General features: G+C 41.9%; 1 protein-coding gene across 1 annotated transcript; it reads right to left on the bottom strand.

Moving 5' to 3' along the window:
- Positions 1–11,588: 11,588 nt before the first annotated feature.
- LOC149524311 (uncharacterized) lies at positions 11,589–14,833 on the bottom strand. The gene is given in 3 exon segments (XM_089778260.1): positions 11,589–12,842; positions 12,844–13,156; positions 13,158–14,833. Coding segments are annotated over 3 exon segments (3,243 nt in total).
- Between the last annotated feature and the right edge of the window lie 551 nt (positions 14,834–15,384).

The raw sequence follows: 15,384 nt of genomic DNA, 5'->3' as shown, positions 1-15,384 counted from the left end.
TCACAGCATTGCATCCACACTACTGTAAAGTTGACAACGCAAGTTTGAATTTAGCATTACTCCTCGTGAAAAGCTGGAGTACTGAAATTGACTTTAACAGCCCTTAAAGGCACTGGAACAGGCTCGGTGATGTGGACTTATTGTTTAGTAATTTGATCTAATGCGGATAAGTTTGACCAGGTTTTAGGTTTATCCCTGAGAAGTCCTTCTGTCCCTGCCTCGGTTACTTTCTCTCCCTCCTCCACAAAGAGACCCCTTTTATATCATCAGAATTGAACTTTGAGTCCCATCTGGTCCATCTTGCAGACTAAACCAGCATGAATCAGCAGAATAGTCCTGCCTCATCCTATCAGGGTCTGAACCCCAGCATCCTGTGAGAGTTGTATGTGTCATATTTTATCATACACTCTATTTTATCACTTTTAATCAAACCTAACACATTCACCCAGTTCAGACAATTTACAACAGGACTATACTGCCAAGATAGGTGAACACAGATTCTGAGGTTATATATCCTGCATTCTTTTTAAATACTGAGAACCACTGGAAATGTGTACTAAAATGCCTCAACCCCTCCCCCCCCCCAAAGGTATCCTCTTATTTCCTTACGCATAGTGATGAAAAAAAATTAAAAATCTCTTGAGGAGATGATAGTCTCCAAGATATAGGTATGTATCAGCCACAAAATCAACCAACATTTTCCTAAAGGAGCAGATGAATTGGTTGACAATTCTATAGGCTAATTTCTCTGTTGGTATAAGCTGCTGGGGTACATCTACACATGCCCCCTATTCGAAGTAGGGAAGCAAATGAAGGCGACCGAAGCTGCAAATCAAGCTTCTCCAGAGTACAGTTAATTCGAAGTACGGGGTTTTCCCTTGGAGTACCACGTCTACACACGGCGAGTTAATTCGGGCTAGTCAATTTCCAACATGGCAACCGGACACGACTATGCTAATCCAGCATGGGATATTTAAATCCCGTGCTTGATTTGCAACTTCGGTCACCTTCATTTGCCTCCCTACTTCAAAGTAGGGGGCAAGTGTAGATGTACCCCTGGATATCTATTCAATTTGATAGAGTTGCGCAGTTTTCTCCAGTCTCTCTTTGTGTGATTGTTCAAATTTGTGCTTAGTTTACCTCATCATAATCTGCAAGGGAAGAATTAAATAAAATACTGATGCTTCATAAAGAAAGGAAATACATTAACATAGAACACACATATCTAACAATATTAATTTTTCCATCTAGGCCTCCTCATCTCCCTTCATCTTCTCTCTGCCACTTTTCATAACCCCATCATCCATCTTGTCACTGAGGCCCATAACTTTGTAGTCATCCCTTAACAAGCAAATCTAGATCATGCTCATGTCTATTTTTTTTAACTCCCTAATGTTTCTAAACTCTAATTTTTTCTTTCAGTCCATGCAAGCAAAATTATCTTTCAGGGCCTCATTTCCTGCCTTGATTGTATGATAAATGTGCCTTCACATGTTGGCCTTATTTAGGTTCTCAGCTGTTAGTTCACAAAGTGTCACAATAATGGATGGTAAAAGGTGCCAAACAAAAATAAATTAATGATAAAGTAACTAAAATAGTCCAAACAAAAAGGCCAATTGATCTAACAGAAGGGCTGTGTTAAGATCATGCCTGATGAACATTAAAAGTATGGGATCAGAAATCAATAGACCAAAATGATGAAGGAATGGGCTAATCTACCACACCCTCCTGAGGTCACTCAAAAAGACACTTTAAAAAGAAAATTAGCAGATGCTGGTTGACTGAAAGACAGAAGAACAAGGAGGAACATACCTCACTTGTTCACCGTCCTAACTGCCATTTCCACCGTCTCCTAGTACCCTGGGATTCATCATGGCATCGCTGAGCCTTCATTACCCTGATCTGAGAAATATCCTGACCCAGCCTAGCCAGGAAGATGACTCCAAAGACATTACCAACTCCAACAGCTCTGGCTAAATCCCAGAAAACCACCTGGGACGAGAGACTGTCATTCTCTTCCCTGATACCCATGTGTACGTTTCCTTCCCTTTAGTTTTTCTCTTTCCTATGCTTTACCTATTGCCTTCTGACTACTAAGAGTAGCTTAGCCAGTCAAGAATGCACATTTTGCAATGCTGCTGTGAGCCTGTCACAAGAGGCAGGTAAAAATAATGCCTAACCAAGAGTCTGATGCTATTGCAAGTTTGCTAGGTCTTGAAGTGACTAATAAGACCATGCTGTGCCTGTGTTTTTCCAGCAGCGAGGTTGCAAGTGTGAGTCAACACCAGAAACGGAAGCTGCATTTTCTTTCTTTGCTCTTTTCTCTCACTTCTGTGTGGGTTTGTTTTGTTTCATCATTCAGAAAGCAGACTTGGACATTAGCAATAACAGCAGCTCTAGCACATCTCAGCATGTTTTTGCTTTTCCCAAAAAAGGACATTTTAATATCACCTTAAAGACTATTAAGCAAGGGATTGTTTTTACTTACCAAAATCTCTATAACTCAAGGAAAAGGGAACAAGGGAAACTATTAAAATGACCGCTTTTTTTAATACTTCACAGTTCAAATGCTTTCACTATTTTTCCTTGTCTTCTGTATCTTCAATAAAAGGCTAACAATATATTTTAATCATGTGTTTGCCATGGTAATAAAAGGGCTGAGGTCTCTGTCCTTGAACCCCCAAACCTTGTTTAAAACTCTTTGGGTACATCTACACTACACGGTTTTTGCGCAAAAACTTGCAGAGCATCCACAACTCAAATGAGCTCTTGCACAATTAAATGGGCAGTTAAATGGCAGAACAGAGGGCTTTTTCCACCATAGGTAAACCTCCTTTTCTGAGGCATAACTGCTTTTAGCACTACAGCTATTGCACAGGAAGGCAAGTGTGGACACTCCAGAGGGGTTTCTTGCTCAAGAAACCCCTATGGGAAAAAGCACAGGTGCTCTAATGGCCGTTCTGTGAATAGTCATTGGAACTTTCTTGCACAAGGGCATCCATGGAGCATGGACGCTCTCTTGTGCAAAAGCACATGGCTTTTTGCGATGTGTTTTGAGATGTGGATGTGCTCTTGCGCAAGAAGTTTTTGTGCAAAAACTCTTGCACAAGAAGCATGTAGTGTAGATGTAGTCTTAGTGTTATATAGGAATAGTCATGTTAATACCTTTGAGTCTCTAGGCTCATATATTCCATCAAAATTAATACAATGTTGATTACAATGACTTTTCTCTCTCTGACCAACAAAGGACCTACATAGCTCCACTCCATTCAAAACACTGCTAAGATCATCTTCCTTGATCATTGTTCTCAATATATCACCACAAGTTCCCCCCCTTTCTGACACATTAAGTTTCTTTAAAAACAACAAATAGTCTGGTAGCACTTTAAAGACTAACAAAACATGGTATCATGAGCTTTCATGGGCACAGCCCACTTCTTCAGATGACCAGAGTGTTGGATGTCCAGAACTAAAAAAGAGGGGAGAAGGGAAAGCGGTGGAGGGGAAGAAGGAAAAAAATGGGAAACAAGAGGTAGTGGGTATACAAATATCAAGGGGAAAGCCAAGCTGGAATGTAACAGGAAAAACAAATAGTCTATAAGCACCTAAAGAATGGATAGTCAAAAGAGGCAGATAAGAACCATTAGTAGGCAATTATTTTATTTCAAAGACAATCATGAACATACTGTACTCCCTGTTCTTGTCTCTCCTCAGCGACTCTTCTTGCCTGCCTAAAACTTGTCTTGCCTGCTTCTTAGACAGTCATCTTCCGCCACGTCTCCTACACACAGAATTATCTACCAATTTATCTACAAGACCACTACTCCTTCCTCCCTCCAAGTGCTTCTCCCATGACACTTACACATAATTAGGCATCTAAGTAAGGACAGGAGAAGCAGTCAGTTCCAGTAGTATACTGTGACAGCATGGACAAGAAAGAAGCATAGACAAGTCCTTCAAGAGGCTAGAGAGACTTTAGAGGAACTGGCCAATCAGAGGCCAAGGCGGCCTACAAAAGGAGCTGTGGGCAGAGCTTGAGCTGAGCAGATTACTAGGCTGACTGAGGAAGTTGCCTTGAGGAGGGGAAGCCCTTGAGGTGCCACTCTCTACCAGTGGAAAAAGAGACTGAGGGGAAGCTGAGACAGATAGGAGACCCCAGCAGAGGGCACTGGGATGAGCCCCTGTTAGGTGTGTACCCTGGAAGAGGTTTGAGCCTCAGACAGGAGTGTGATTCAGCTGGAGGGCTGAGTAGCCAAAAGGCTTTTAAAGAGGCAGTACAGGCAAATGTGCTCAGCCAGATGAGCGGTACTCATGGGAGGTGAGTGCCACCCCATTACAAAGTTGTACCAAAATGGGGGACTGTTGGACTGGTCCTGCAAACAAGGGGCATGGAGGAGCTGCAGTATGTGCAGCAGCAACAGATAGTGAGACCTGGTGAATAGAAGGAGTTACAACAGCAGCCATAACAGGGTCCAGCCCAGTGCCATCATCAGAAGGTTCTTTCAACCCCACAATAGGTACAAAGGGAATATAGGTACTTTGATTGTATCAGAGGGGTAGCCGTGTCAGTCTGAATCTGCAAAAGCGATGAGGAGTCCTGTGGCACCTTATAGACTAACTGAAGTGTAGGAGCATAAGCTTTCGTGGGCAAAGACCCACTTCGTCAGATGCATGGACGAAGTGGGTCTTTGCCCACGAAAGCTTATGCTCCTACACTTCAGTTAGTCTATAAGGTGCCACAGGACTCCTCATCGCTTTTGTAGGTACTTTGAGAGACCCTGGATGGAGATGTCCAAGAGGGACATTTATTTGGGGGGGCTATGTGGCCCAACTTGCTGAGCAGCAGTGGGGACTATTGGGGCTGCTATGGGAGTAGGCACATGGATCTCAGGAGAGGCCAGGCACTATGGTCTGGAAGCTGGTGTCTAGATTGTGTAACTGTTATGCCTGTGTGTGAAGGGGCCACTTCAGGAGGTAGTGCCCCTACCAGGAGGGCACATGGGAGACCACACCATGTATCTTGGCTTTTCTAAATCATTTTGGCTACTGCTGCATATTTAATACTTCTATCTCATTCTGATTTTCAGGTACCTAGCTCCCATTAATTAGAAGGATCAAAGTTACTATATTAAATACATGAAGGTGGGTAACATTTTGGAAATGCCTTAACATGTTTGATATTTAATGCACTCACTAATGATTTGGAAATGTGTACTTCAAAACTTAAATTTGACAACATAATTGTGGGAAGGAAATAACCAAAATCAGTAAAGATTAAAAGGATTAAAAAATAAAGATTAAAAAGCAGGGACCTTGCTCATTATGATGTGCACTAGGAAATAAAAAACAGAGTAGTCCTGTGGCACCTTTGTTAGTCTTTAAGATGCCACAGGACTACTCATAGTCTGTAACTTTAAAAAACAAACACAGATATCCACCTGAGACATTCTAGGAAAGTAAGGAGCACTTCTTGTCCAAAAGGCTAATATCTTCTTTACAGCAAACAAAACTGGGAAACTCTTAGTAAGTATCCAATTACTGACGTGTGACCTTTTTACAGTTTAACAAACTGGAAATTGCATTTTTTAATCTTGATATCCTAGCAGATGCCAGTCATTCCCTCTAGCCTCTTCAATCTGGAACAGACTGGAAATTAAATTGATGAAAACAATTAATTTCAAATCTGGGTTATTTTTCCCCCTTTTAAATTGTCAGCAAGCCATTGCCAAAAGCCATAGAGAAAGTACTGACAAATTTCTTACATGTTATCAGAATTAAATTGTCAGCCTTCCACACACACACACAACAAAATCTCATCAGGTTTTTTTTTCCAGTTTGTGGCCAGTTTGGGGGGGGGGGGAATCATTAAAGTATCTTACAAAAACTGGCAAAGGCAAAAGAAATATAAAATGGAGGGTTACTCATGCTCGGTGATTTACATACCCTATTTGGCTTAGACATGGCAAAAGTCCTAGAACAGTGTGTAGTGTTTTCAAGACCACAGTAACACCCAGATATAATGGAAAGAGCTAGCTAAAAAGCTGCACTAATTTGAGCCTTTAAGTGTCATAGCCATGTTTACAGCCAAAATTCAATGAATTATATTTTTTTTAATTAAAATAAGTACTTTGCATCCATATACTGCTGGCCAAAATAGCTGTAAAGTTACTATTTAAAAAAAAAAAAAAACACTGTCAATGTTTGGTTTAATGGCAAGTCCCAATCTACTTTCCAACTTGTTTTAATTTTGCTTTTAATAACCTGCTTTAAACATAAATTATAAGTATGTTTAGCACCCACCATTATAGTGTTCAGACAAGAGAGGGGTGAATTGTTGTACATATCTTACAGAGAAGGAAAATGACAGCATGTCAAATTTTCCTCCTACAACAATACTTCCAGAAATTGGCCATAACTTGAAGGTGATGTTCACAGCATATACACAGAGAAGTTAAATAAAAAATATAATTTTTGGAGGGCTGCAACATAGCATTACTTTTTCTTAGAATCTTGAATGAAAACACAGAACCACCAAAAAAATCAGATAAAATAAAGCAGGCTGCTTACTAAGGCAGAGGGGCAAAACTCAACTCAAACTTGCTCTAGACAGACTCTTTGCATGTTGGGTCATTAAGATCCAGTTTGCATGCTTTTGGAGCCCTTTATCCTGCAAGCAAGACCAAGAAATTCCTTACACTGAGAATTATCATTTCTTTCCTTAAGTTTTAAATACATCATAGTGATGGTTGGTAGTCAGTTACGTAAGCAAAGGATAGGCACCCAAAAAGACCAAACAAATCTGTTTTACTGCTTCGTGTAGTAACTTTAGAATGAAGGCTGAATTTGCTGAGATCCAAAAATTCAACCTGACAATTGATTTTCAAAATTCTGTAGCAGATATCAATGCTCCCAGCTCACAATGTAGTCTGGAGTTGGTTTTAGGAGCCCTGCTGACTTCTTTGAAAACTGATGTACTAGTCTTACACATTTCTGCAGTGCATTGTTCTGTCTCTCTCGCAACTGTGTCCTCACTAATTTCTTATCCTCGTCTATAATTATAGACCACTTGAGATAAGTATATGAAAATATCTTAAGTCCTTTGTCCTTGAGATCTTACAATGTGAACCTTGTACTTCTTTTTCTAAGGTGGCTCTTATCAAAATGATTTTAAAAGAGATCTCTTATGGTCAACAAACTAATGAAATCATAGAAACAATACTTTTCAAATATACACAAGAGAAATGGCATTTCAGATCTTTGTTGTAATTGGGATTCTTTTCATTCTTATACCTAATCTGTTCATGATCAGAAAAGCAAACAGTTCACAAAAGCACTGTAATGTTTCTTCACATCTGAATACAGCTTCTTTGTACTTTATATCACCTAAGTGAATAAGGCATGGACTGAAGCATTTATTTGGAGGGCAAAAAAGTGACAATGTAGTTAAAAGGAATTGAGGGAAACAAAGCATGACCTTTAACTTCCTAAATCTCTACAGCTGTTGTAGGTCTCATCTGCAATAAGAGAGCTGGGCAAAAGTTTTCCAGCCCAAAGTTGTCTGTTGCACATTGTTATAAATAAAGAAACACTGAATTCAATTCAGCATTTCCCTGCAATTTGTGTTGTAACTTGCACCTCTGCCGCCACTCTGACTGGTAGCACTCTACATCCAGCTTTGTATTTACTTTGCAGAGGTATAAACAACACTAGTGGGCCCTGAGTGTTCTGACTTTCTTGTCCACAGCAGGTGCTTCCCAGCTGGTCTTTCCTGTTTTGATGTACTAGATGGTGACAAACTCTCAGACCATTTGGTGCTTTGAAGATCACCTCCTTGAATTAGACTCAGATGAACAGAAAGCTTTGGAAAAGATCTAACCAAAAACCAGACTCAAAACATTAAAAATGTGGCTTTCCAAACAGGTGTCAAACTGACAGGGCCAAATTTTTAGTTATCCTGTGTAACTGAACTTGCTATACTTGCAGCACAACAGATACAGCACATACAGCACAACAGATACTGCACATCCTCCTTGATTGGATCCACCTCGTCATCTCCAGCCTGATTCTGGCCTGCATATTTATACCTGCCTCTGGAAATTTCCACTACATGCATCTGACGAAGTGGGTCTTTGCCCACGAAAGCTTATGCTCCTACACTGCAGTTAGTCTATAAGGTGCCACAGGACTCCTCGCTGCTTTTGCAGATTCAGACTAACACGGCTACCCCTCTGATACTTGGCACATACATGTGCTATTCTGCCTGGGAAAAGGAATAAGTTTGCAAATATTGTGGGAACAGATATGAAGGCCAGTTGAAAATATAGCCCATGAGGTTTATCTAGGTTCAAAACTCTACTTAATATGTCTCTACCATCCATAGAAAACACCTCTTCTCTATAAATAACCTATTTGAAACAGAAGTGCATCCCCTGTATGGGCAGCCAAATTGAACAAGAAAACAAAATATGTATTTTAAAAGAAAATGTGATCTTAAGAGAGGAACAAAAAGATGGTCTGTGAGCCAAATACACCTCTGTTTTGGTTGCAATTTATAAATTGTACCATCTCTCCTTAAAAGTCACTCAAGGAGAATGCTTTGTGGTCCAGTGTTGCTAAGCAACCTTGCTTGTCAGTAGCAGCAATCCAATAGTAAGAAGTGGCCAGCTTTAAAAAATTCATTTGTGTCCTATACCTCATTTATTTAAAAATAATACTGAATATTTTACTGTGATTAATCAGATTCAATGCCAGATAATATCAGCTATTGAACACACTGAGACTTTTTACCTCAGAGTAAATAGAACAGATCCAGGATGAGTTCTTTTTTGTTCTTCCTTCCTATTTTGTCTTGGATCAAATATTATTTTGATTATCACAAGTTTATCCCTCTCCGAAACATGTCTTAAATTACTGATTTTAAAATGTTTTCCAAGTGACTAACACTTTTTTAGCAACCTTAGGTGATATATCAATATTATTATATTATTTTTAATAAATTCTGTATTTCAGTTAAAAATTATTGCTTTTATGAAATCAAACAGTATATTGGATATTAAACAGGAGTATTTTTCGGTTGTACTGACTACTTTATGACATTGTCACTCTGTCTATTTCCAATTTTCATCCATATGCAACCATCAGTACTAGATTTTAGGTCAGGGGTGGGCAATAAGATGATGGCAGTTCACCAGGGTTAACCCTGGTTGGCTGCTGCCACTGTATTTATCTGTGCCTCACCAGGTACAGCTGCTTGTAGCTCCTGTTGACTGTAGATCACTGTTCTCGGCCAATAGGATCTGTGGGAAGTGGTGTGGACTGAAATACCACTTCCCACGGCTCCCATTGGCTGAGAATGGTGATCCATGGCCAATCAGAGCTACAAAAGCCTGTACCTGGGGAGGTGCAGGTATATACAGCAGTGGCAGCCTATGGGGACATAACCCTGGTGGACCTTGACCAGCCCACAAGCTGGTTATTGCCTCTCGCTGCTCTAAGTGCTTCAAAACATCTTCCGCATTTCAAAAATCTCTTAGCCTGGGGAGCCGACAGCATTGCCAAGCTCCTTGGCAAGGTGGGTGAAACTGGCTCTGCATTTCTGGGGTGACTCACTTGGAGCATGCTACACTGCACCCCCACAGTCCTCAGAGCTGCCTGGAGCATGCCACAGCAACTGCAGTTTAAAGGGCCCAAGGCTCCAGACGCCACTTGCAGAGTTAGCGACTGGGAGACCCAAGCCCTTTTGAATCACCAGGCCTGGGAAAAAATGCCCCTTTCATTTCCACACACACACACCCCTTCACACTCACACCCTCACATAGACATCAGCAGGCCTGCTCTGAGCCCCAACCATGATTAAAATAATTGACAAACTTAATACCTCTGCAACACGTTAAATGCCAAGTATTTTTGCAAAATGTGTGTTTTGCCAAGTTCTGTAACTTCTATTAAATATAGTTGTCAGAATTCCTTTACATAAGCAGAAAGAGCCTTTCAAGCAGCTGAAGACAGGAGGAGTGCAGGTGGCTCAAATAAAAGGCTATTTCTATGGGATAAAACCTCAGGTGTTTTACACAGCATTATTTGCTTTTGACCCATTTTTGTCACCTTTACTCACATCAGATAGCATCTTAGGCTCCAGATCTGCAATCAGATCCACACAGGAGGACTTTTGCACCTGCAGAGTGCTTCGTTACATTGATTGAAGCTCTGTATAAGGTAGGGTTGCCAATTTTGGTTGGATGTATTCCTGGATATTTCATTACGACATACATCTTATGTTAAAAATAAATATTTTAATTCCTAGAGACTCCAGGACAGTCTGCTTCAGAGCTGAAGTTCTTAAGTCAGGATCAATGCCTTGTTCCAGGAGTAGTCTCTTCCACTCCCAAAACTGATGACTACTTACAATGTAAAACTGCTGTTCATGCTGAGGGGTAATACTGTAATCTTGATTTTTGTGACTCTGAAGAAATTATGATTTTTTTCCTCTGGCTATGCAAGTTTTTTTCTCCATATATCTGTTGTAGCTCCTCCACTGACCCAAACACACACAATGACTGTGCGTCTATATACAGAGACATATATTGTAAAAGGATCTAAGCACAGAAGTCAAAGGCACTGATTCTGCTTTCCTTTTTGTTGGTGTAAATCAGGAGTAATGCTATTGAACTCAGTGGCATTATACAGTGTAAAATAAGAAAGAGTGGAGAACCAGGCCCAAATTACTTTTGCTAATGTCACCTCTTAGGACTTGGCTCAAAAAGCCTAAACTATATTTAGCCTCTTCCACTGGGAGTGGGGGTAGCTGTAGGATGGAACCCATCATGCAAGAATGCAGGTACTGACTCAGAACTTTCACCTCATCTCCACGTGAAGTGGTACTGCTGGTCTCATATCCAGCCATGACGTTCTGCTAAGATGGATAAATATTAGCATAGAGCAGGTGATTATTCAGAGACTACTTATCCTAAAGCTCAACAGAATCCTATCTGTGAAACAACAATCATCCTATATTTTCTTCAATGTAAAGAAGTTTCTTATAACTGGAGATTTCTCCCTACCTCTGCTTTGCTGACTTTTTCCCTTAAAAAAAGAAAAAAAAAGGCTTCTGGATTCAGCCACCAAAATGGCTTGATATTAAAACATAAGTTAGCCCGCTATGTGGCTTTTGCTGAAGTTTGGCAGCACCCCCAGATAAATGGAGTTCAGGTGAAATATGAGTAAACAGTGTAACATGGTTGCAAACTCAAAAAAAAAAGAGCAAACGTTCTGGGCTATATTAGCAGGAGTTTTGTAAGCAATTCTACTCTAGTCTGTACTGATTAGGCCTCCTCTGGAGTATGGTGTCCAGTTCTGAGTGACAGATTTCCAGAAAGGTGTTGACAAATTGGAAGAAAATCCAGAGAAAAGCAACAAAAATTATTAAAGGTCTAGAAAATATGGCCGATGAGGCAAGATTGAAAAAAATTGGGTTTGTTTAGTCTGCAGATGAAAACCTAAGAGGTGACATAACAGCTTTCAAGTTTGTTGTTGTTTTGTTTGTTGTTGTTGTTGTTCATCCATCGTGGTCAATGAAGACCTCAACACCACTAAGTGCTTTGAGATTGGATACAGTGTGTCCGAAGATTATATATCAGGCCAATTCGGGCACCAAATGTCCTGGAACATGTCGGGCAGACATGTGTAGGCATTGCAATTGTTGCGCTGGTAGCTTTGGACTTGCGCAGCACGTGCTTGTGTTGTGCTTCAGAGATGCGCCTTGTTTCGAGAGCTTGGCATCCCTTGTGGATGAGACTGCGCCAGGCAGGGTGGTTGTGTGCCAGCGATTCCCAGGTGGTTGTATCAATTCTGAATGACTTCAGGGAGGCCTTGAGTGTGTCTTTGTAACGTTTCCTCTGTCCACCAAGCGAGCGTTTACCAGTAGAGAGTTCCCCAAAAAGGAGCTGCTTAGGTATACGTTCGTCTGGCATACAAATGACATGACCTGCCCATCTAGTCTGTGCACTTATCAGCAGAGTGTAGACTGACGGTAAACTTGCTCGAGAGAGAACCTCAGTGTCTGGTATTTTGTCTTGCCATCCAATGCGTAATATTCTGCGAAGACAAGTCATGTGGAAGTGATTAAGCTGTCTTGCGTGCCTCCGATACACAGTCCATGTTTCACAGGCGTACAGGAGGGTGGTGAGTACCACGGCTCTGTAGACCTTCAGTTTTGTTGCTTGGCTGATTCCTCGATGTTCCCATACAGTGGGGCACAGACTACCAAAAGCAGAACTTGTCTTCGCTATTCTGCATGTGACTTCTATGTCAATGTTAGCTGCATGGGAAAGAGTGCTGCCAAGGTAAGTAAACTGGTCCACTGCCTGTAGCATCCGCCCTGTGACTGTGATTGTGGGTTCTGTGTACGGTGCATAAGAGACAGGCTGATACATGACTTCGGTCTTTCTGCTATTAATGGTGAGTCCAAAGTTGTCACAAGCTGTGCAGAACTTGTCCACACTAATTTGCATCTCTGCTTCAGAGCCAGCATATAAGGCGCAATCGTCGGCAAACAAGAAGTCTCTCAGAACAGTCTCTTTCACTTTGGTCATAGCCTGAAGTCTCCTCAGGTTGAAAAGATTCCCGTCCACTCTGTACTTAAGGCTGATTCCGGCAACACTGTCCTGGAAGGCATCATTCAGCATAGCAGTAAACATGATGCTGAACAGTGTAGGTACAAGTACACAGCCCTGTTTGACGCCACTGGTGACTGGGAATGCATTAGAAGATTCTCCACCGTCTAGCACTCTGGCCATCATGCCATCATGAAACTGGCGTACCTTCTGAATGAATTTGGGGGGGGGGGCAGACAAACTTTGACATGATCCTCCACAGACCTTGTTGGCTGACAGTGTCGAAGGCTTTTGTGAGGTCAACAAAGGTTATGTAAAGATCACGATTCTGCTCCTGACACTTCTCCTGAAGTTGACGCGCAGCAAAGATCATGTCAATAGTCCCGCGGCCATTACGAAAGCCACATTGTGACTCCGGCAGGAGGCCACAGTCCAGATGAGTGACCAGATGATTTAACATCACCCTTGCAAGAATTTTACCTGCGATGGAAAGCAGCGAAATTCCCCGATGATTGTCACAAACCTGTCGATTGCCCTTCCTTTTACAGAGATGTACAATGTACATCCTTGAGTTCCTGAGGAATGGATCCTTGCTCCCAAAAAGACTGGAACAACTCGGTGAGCTTCTCTATAAGTACGTGACCGCCGGCTTTATAGACCTCTGCAGGTATAGCATCTGCCCCTGTAGCTTTGCCGCTGGATAGCTGGCTAACAGCTTGTGAAACTTCGGCTACTACCGGTGGATCATCCATGGTGCCATTGATGTCAGCCTGGGGAATCCTCTCAATCGCCTCATCGTTGATAAATGATGGTCGGTTGAGGACATCTTCAAAATGTTCAGCCCATCTCTGCAGAATCTGAGCCTTCTCTGTAATCATAGTGGTACCATCTGTACTAATAAGGGGGGAGCTCCTGAGAGACTGAGGTCCATAGAGAGTGTTGAGGGCTGCATAGAACCATTTCAGGTCATTCCTGTAAGCATGCCCCTGAATTTCAGCTGCCTGATTACTTAACCAAGCATCCTGCATTTTGCGCAATTTGTTCTGGACTGTCCTGCAAGCATTTGCAAAGGCGTTCTTCTTGGCAGCTGATGATGGATCGTTCTGATGTGCATGATGAAGGCGGTGCTTTTCAGCAAGTAGAGACAATATCTCCCCATCATTCTCATCGAACCAATCGGGCTGCTTGCGCAAAGAGGGTCCCAAAATCTTCAGTGCAGATGAGTGGATAGCATTCCGGAAAAGTTCCCAGTCGTCCACAGCACTGCCTGCAAGATGCAGGTCGGAAAGCCTGCTTTCTAGATCCTCAGTCAATGCTGAGGCTATGCTTGGGTTCTTTAGCTTGGCCACATTAATTCTTTTTATGGGCTTGCTACCTTGAGGCTGCCTCTTCATTCTAATTCGGAGATTCATTTTGGTGACAGTGAGCCTATGATCTGTCTAACAGTCAGCACCACACATGGCCTTGGTCACTCTGACATCTTGCCTGTCTTTTCTCCTAACAATGACATAGTCTATAAGATGCCAGTGCTTAGAGTGGGGGTGCATCCAGGAGGTCTTGTTCCGGGTAGGCAGATGAAACATTGTGTTGGTGATAAGAAGGTCGTGTGCTGCACAAGTCTTCAGTAGGAGTAGGCCGTTGCTGTTACATTTGCCCACTCCATGTCTGCCAACGACTCCATGCCAGGCTATTGAGTCACATCCTACTCTTGCATTGAAGTCACCGAGCAGGATCAGCTTGTCGGTGCTACTCACAGCTGATAGTAAGGAATCCAGTTCCTCATAGAATCTGTCTTTCATTTCGTTCAGGTTAGTCATTGTGGGAGCATAGGCACTGATCAGAGTGGCTTGGTTTCTATTCTGTAGTGGAAGTTGTAGTGTCATAAGCCGATCATTCACACCCTTGGGAAGACTGGCAAATTGTCGAACAAGGGGATTCCTGACAGCGAATCCAACTCCAGCATCATGACGCTCATCAGTGCCATGACCGCTCCAAAAAAAAGTATATCCACCTCCAGTTTCAGTTAGCTGACTTTCATTAGCAAGACAAGTCTCACCGAGGGCTGCAATATCAATGTTGTATCTTGCAAGCTCTCTAGCAACCAAGGCTGTTCTTCTCTCTGGTCTGTCTATTGTAGGGTGGTCCAGAAGCGTGCGCATGTTCCAAGTTCCAATGGTGAGCGGTGTCACCATACGTTTAATCTGTATTTGTTCGACCGCCATAAATGGGACTCAAGTATAACAGCTTTCAAGTATATAAAATATGATTACAAAGAGCAGGGAGAAAAAATGTTGTCTTTGACGTCTGAGGATAGAACAAGAAGCAATGGCCTTACATTGCAGCAAGGAAGGCTTAGGTTGGACAATAGGAAAAACTTCCTAATTGTCAGAATGATTGAGCACTGGAAGAAATTGCCTAAGGATGTTGTGGAATGTCCATCATCAGTGGTTTTTAAGAGTATGTTAGATAATTATCTGTCAGGGACGGTAGATGCTGCTTGGTCCTGCCAGCAGTGCAGAGGACTAGACTAGAAAACATCCTGAGATCCCTTCAAGTCCTAAGATTTGATTTTTGTCCACCCCTAACATCATGAAATTCATCTTTTCAAATTATAGCTAAAACTCAATCTCTCTCTCTCTCTCTAGTCCTTCTGGATGTTAAAAGAAAAGGTATATTTCCCCCTATAATAAGGGATTTCTTTTGGATGGGAGGTGGGACTCTTTCCTCCCTTACTGCTTTGTAGATTAACTCAAATAACACCAATCAATTGCAA

The sequence above is a fragment of the Pelodiscus sinensis genome, chromosome 5, assembly GCF_052426305.1.
Source record: "Pelodiscus sinensis isolate ZL-2025 chromosome 5, ASM5242630v1, whole genome shotgun sequence".
Taxonomy (NCBI): domain Eukaryota; kingdom Metazoa; phylum Chordata; order Testudines; family Trionychidae; genus Pelodiscus; species Pelodiscus sinensis.
The sequence above is the reverse complement of the archived record's forward strand: the minus strand, read 5'-3'. Positions and strand labels throughout refer to the sequence as shown.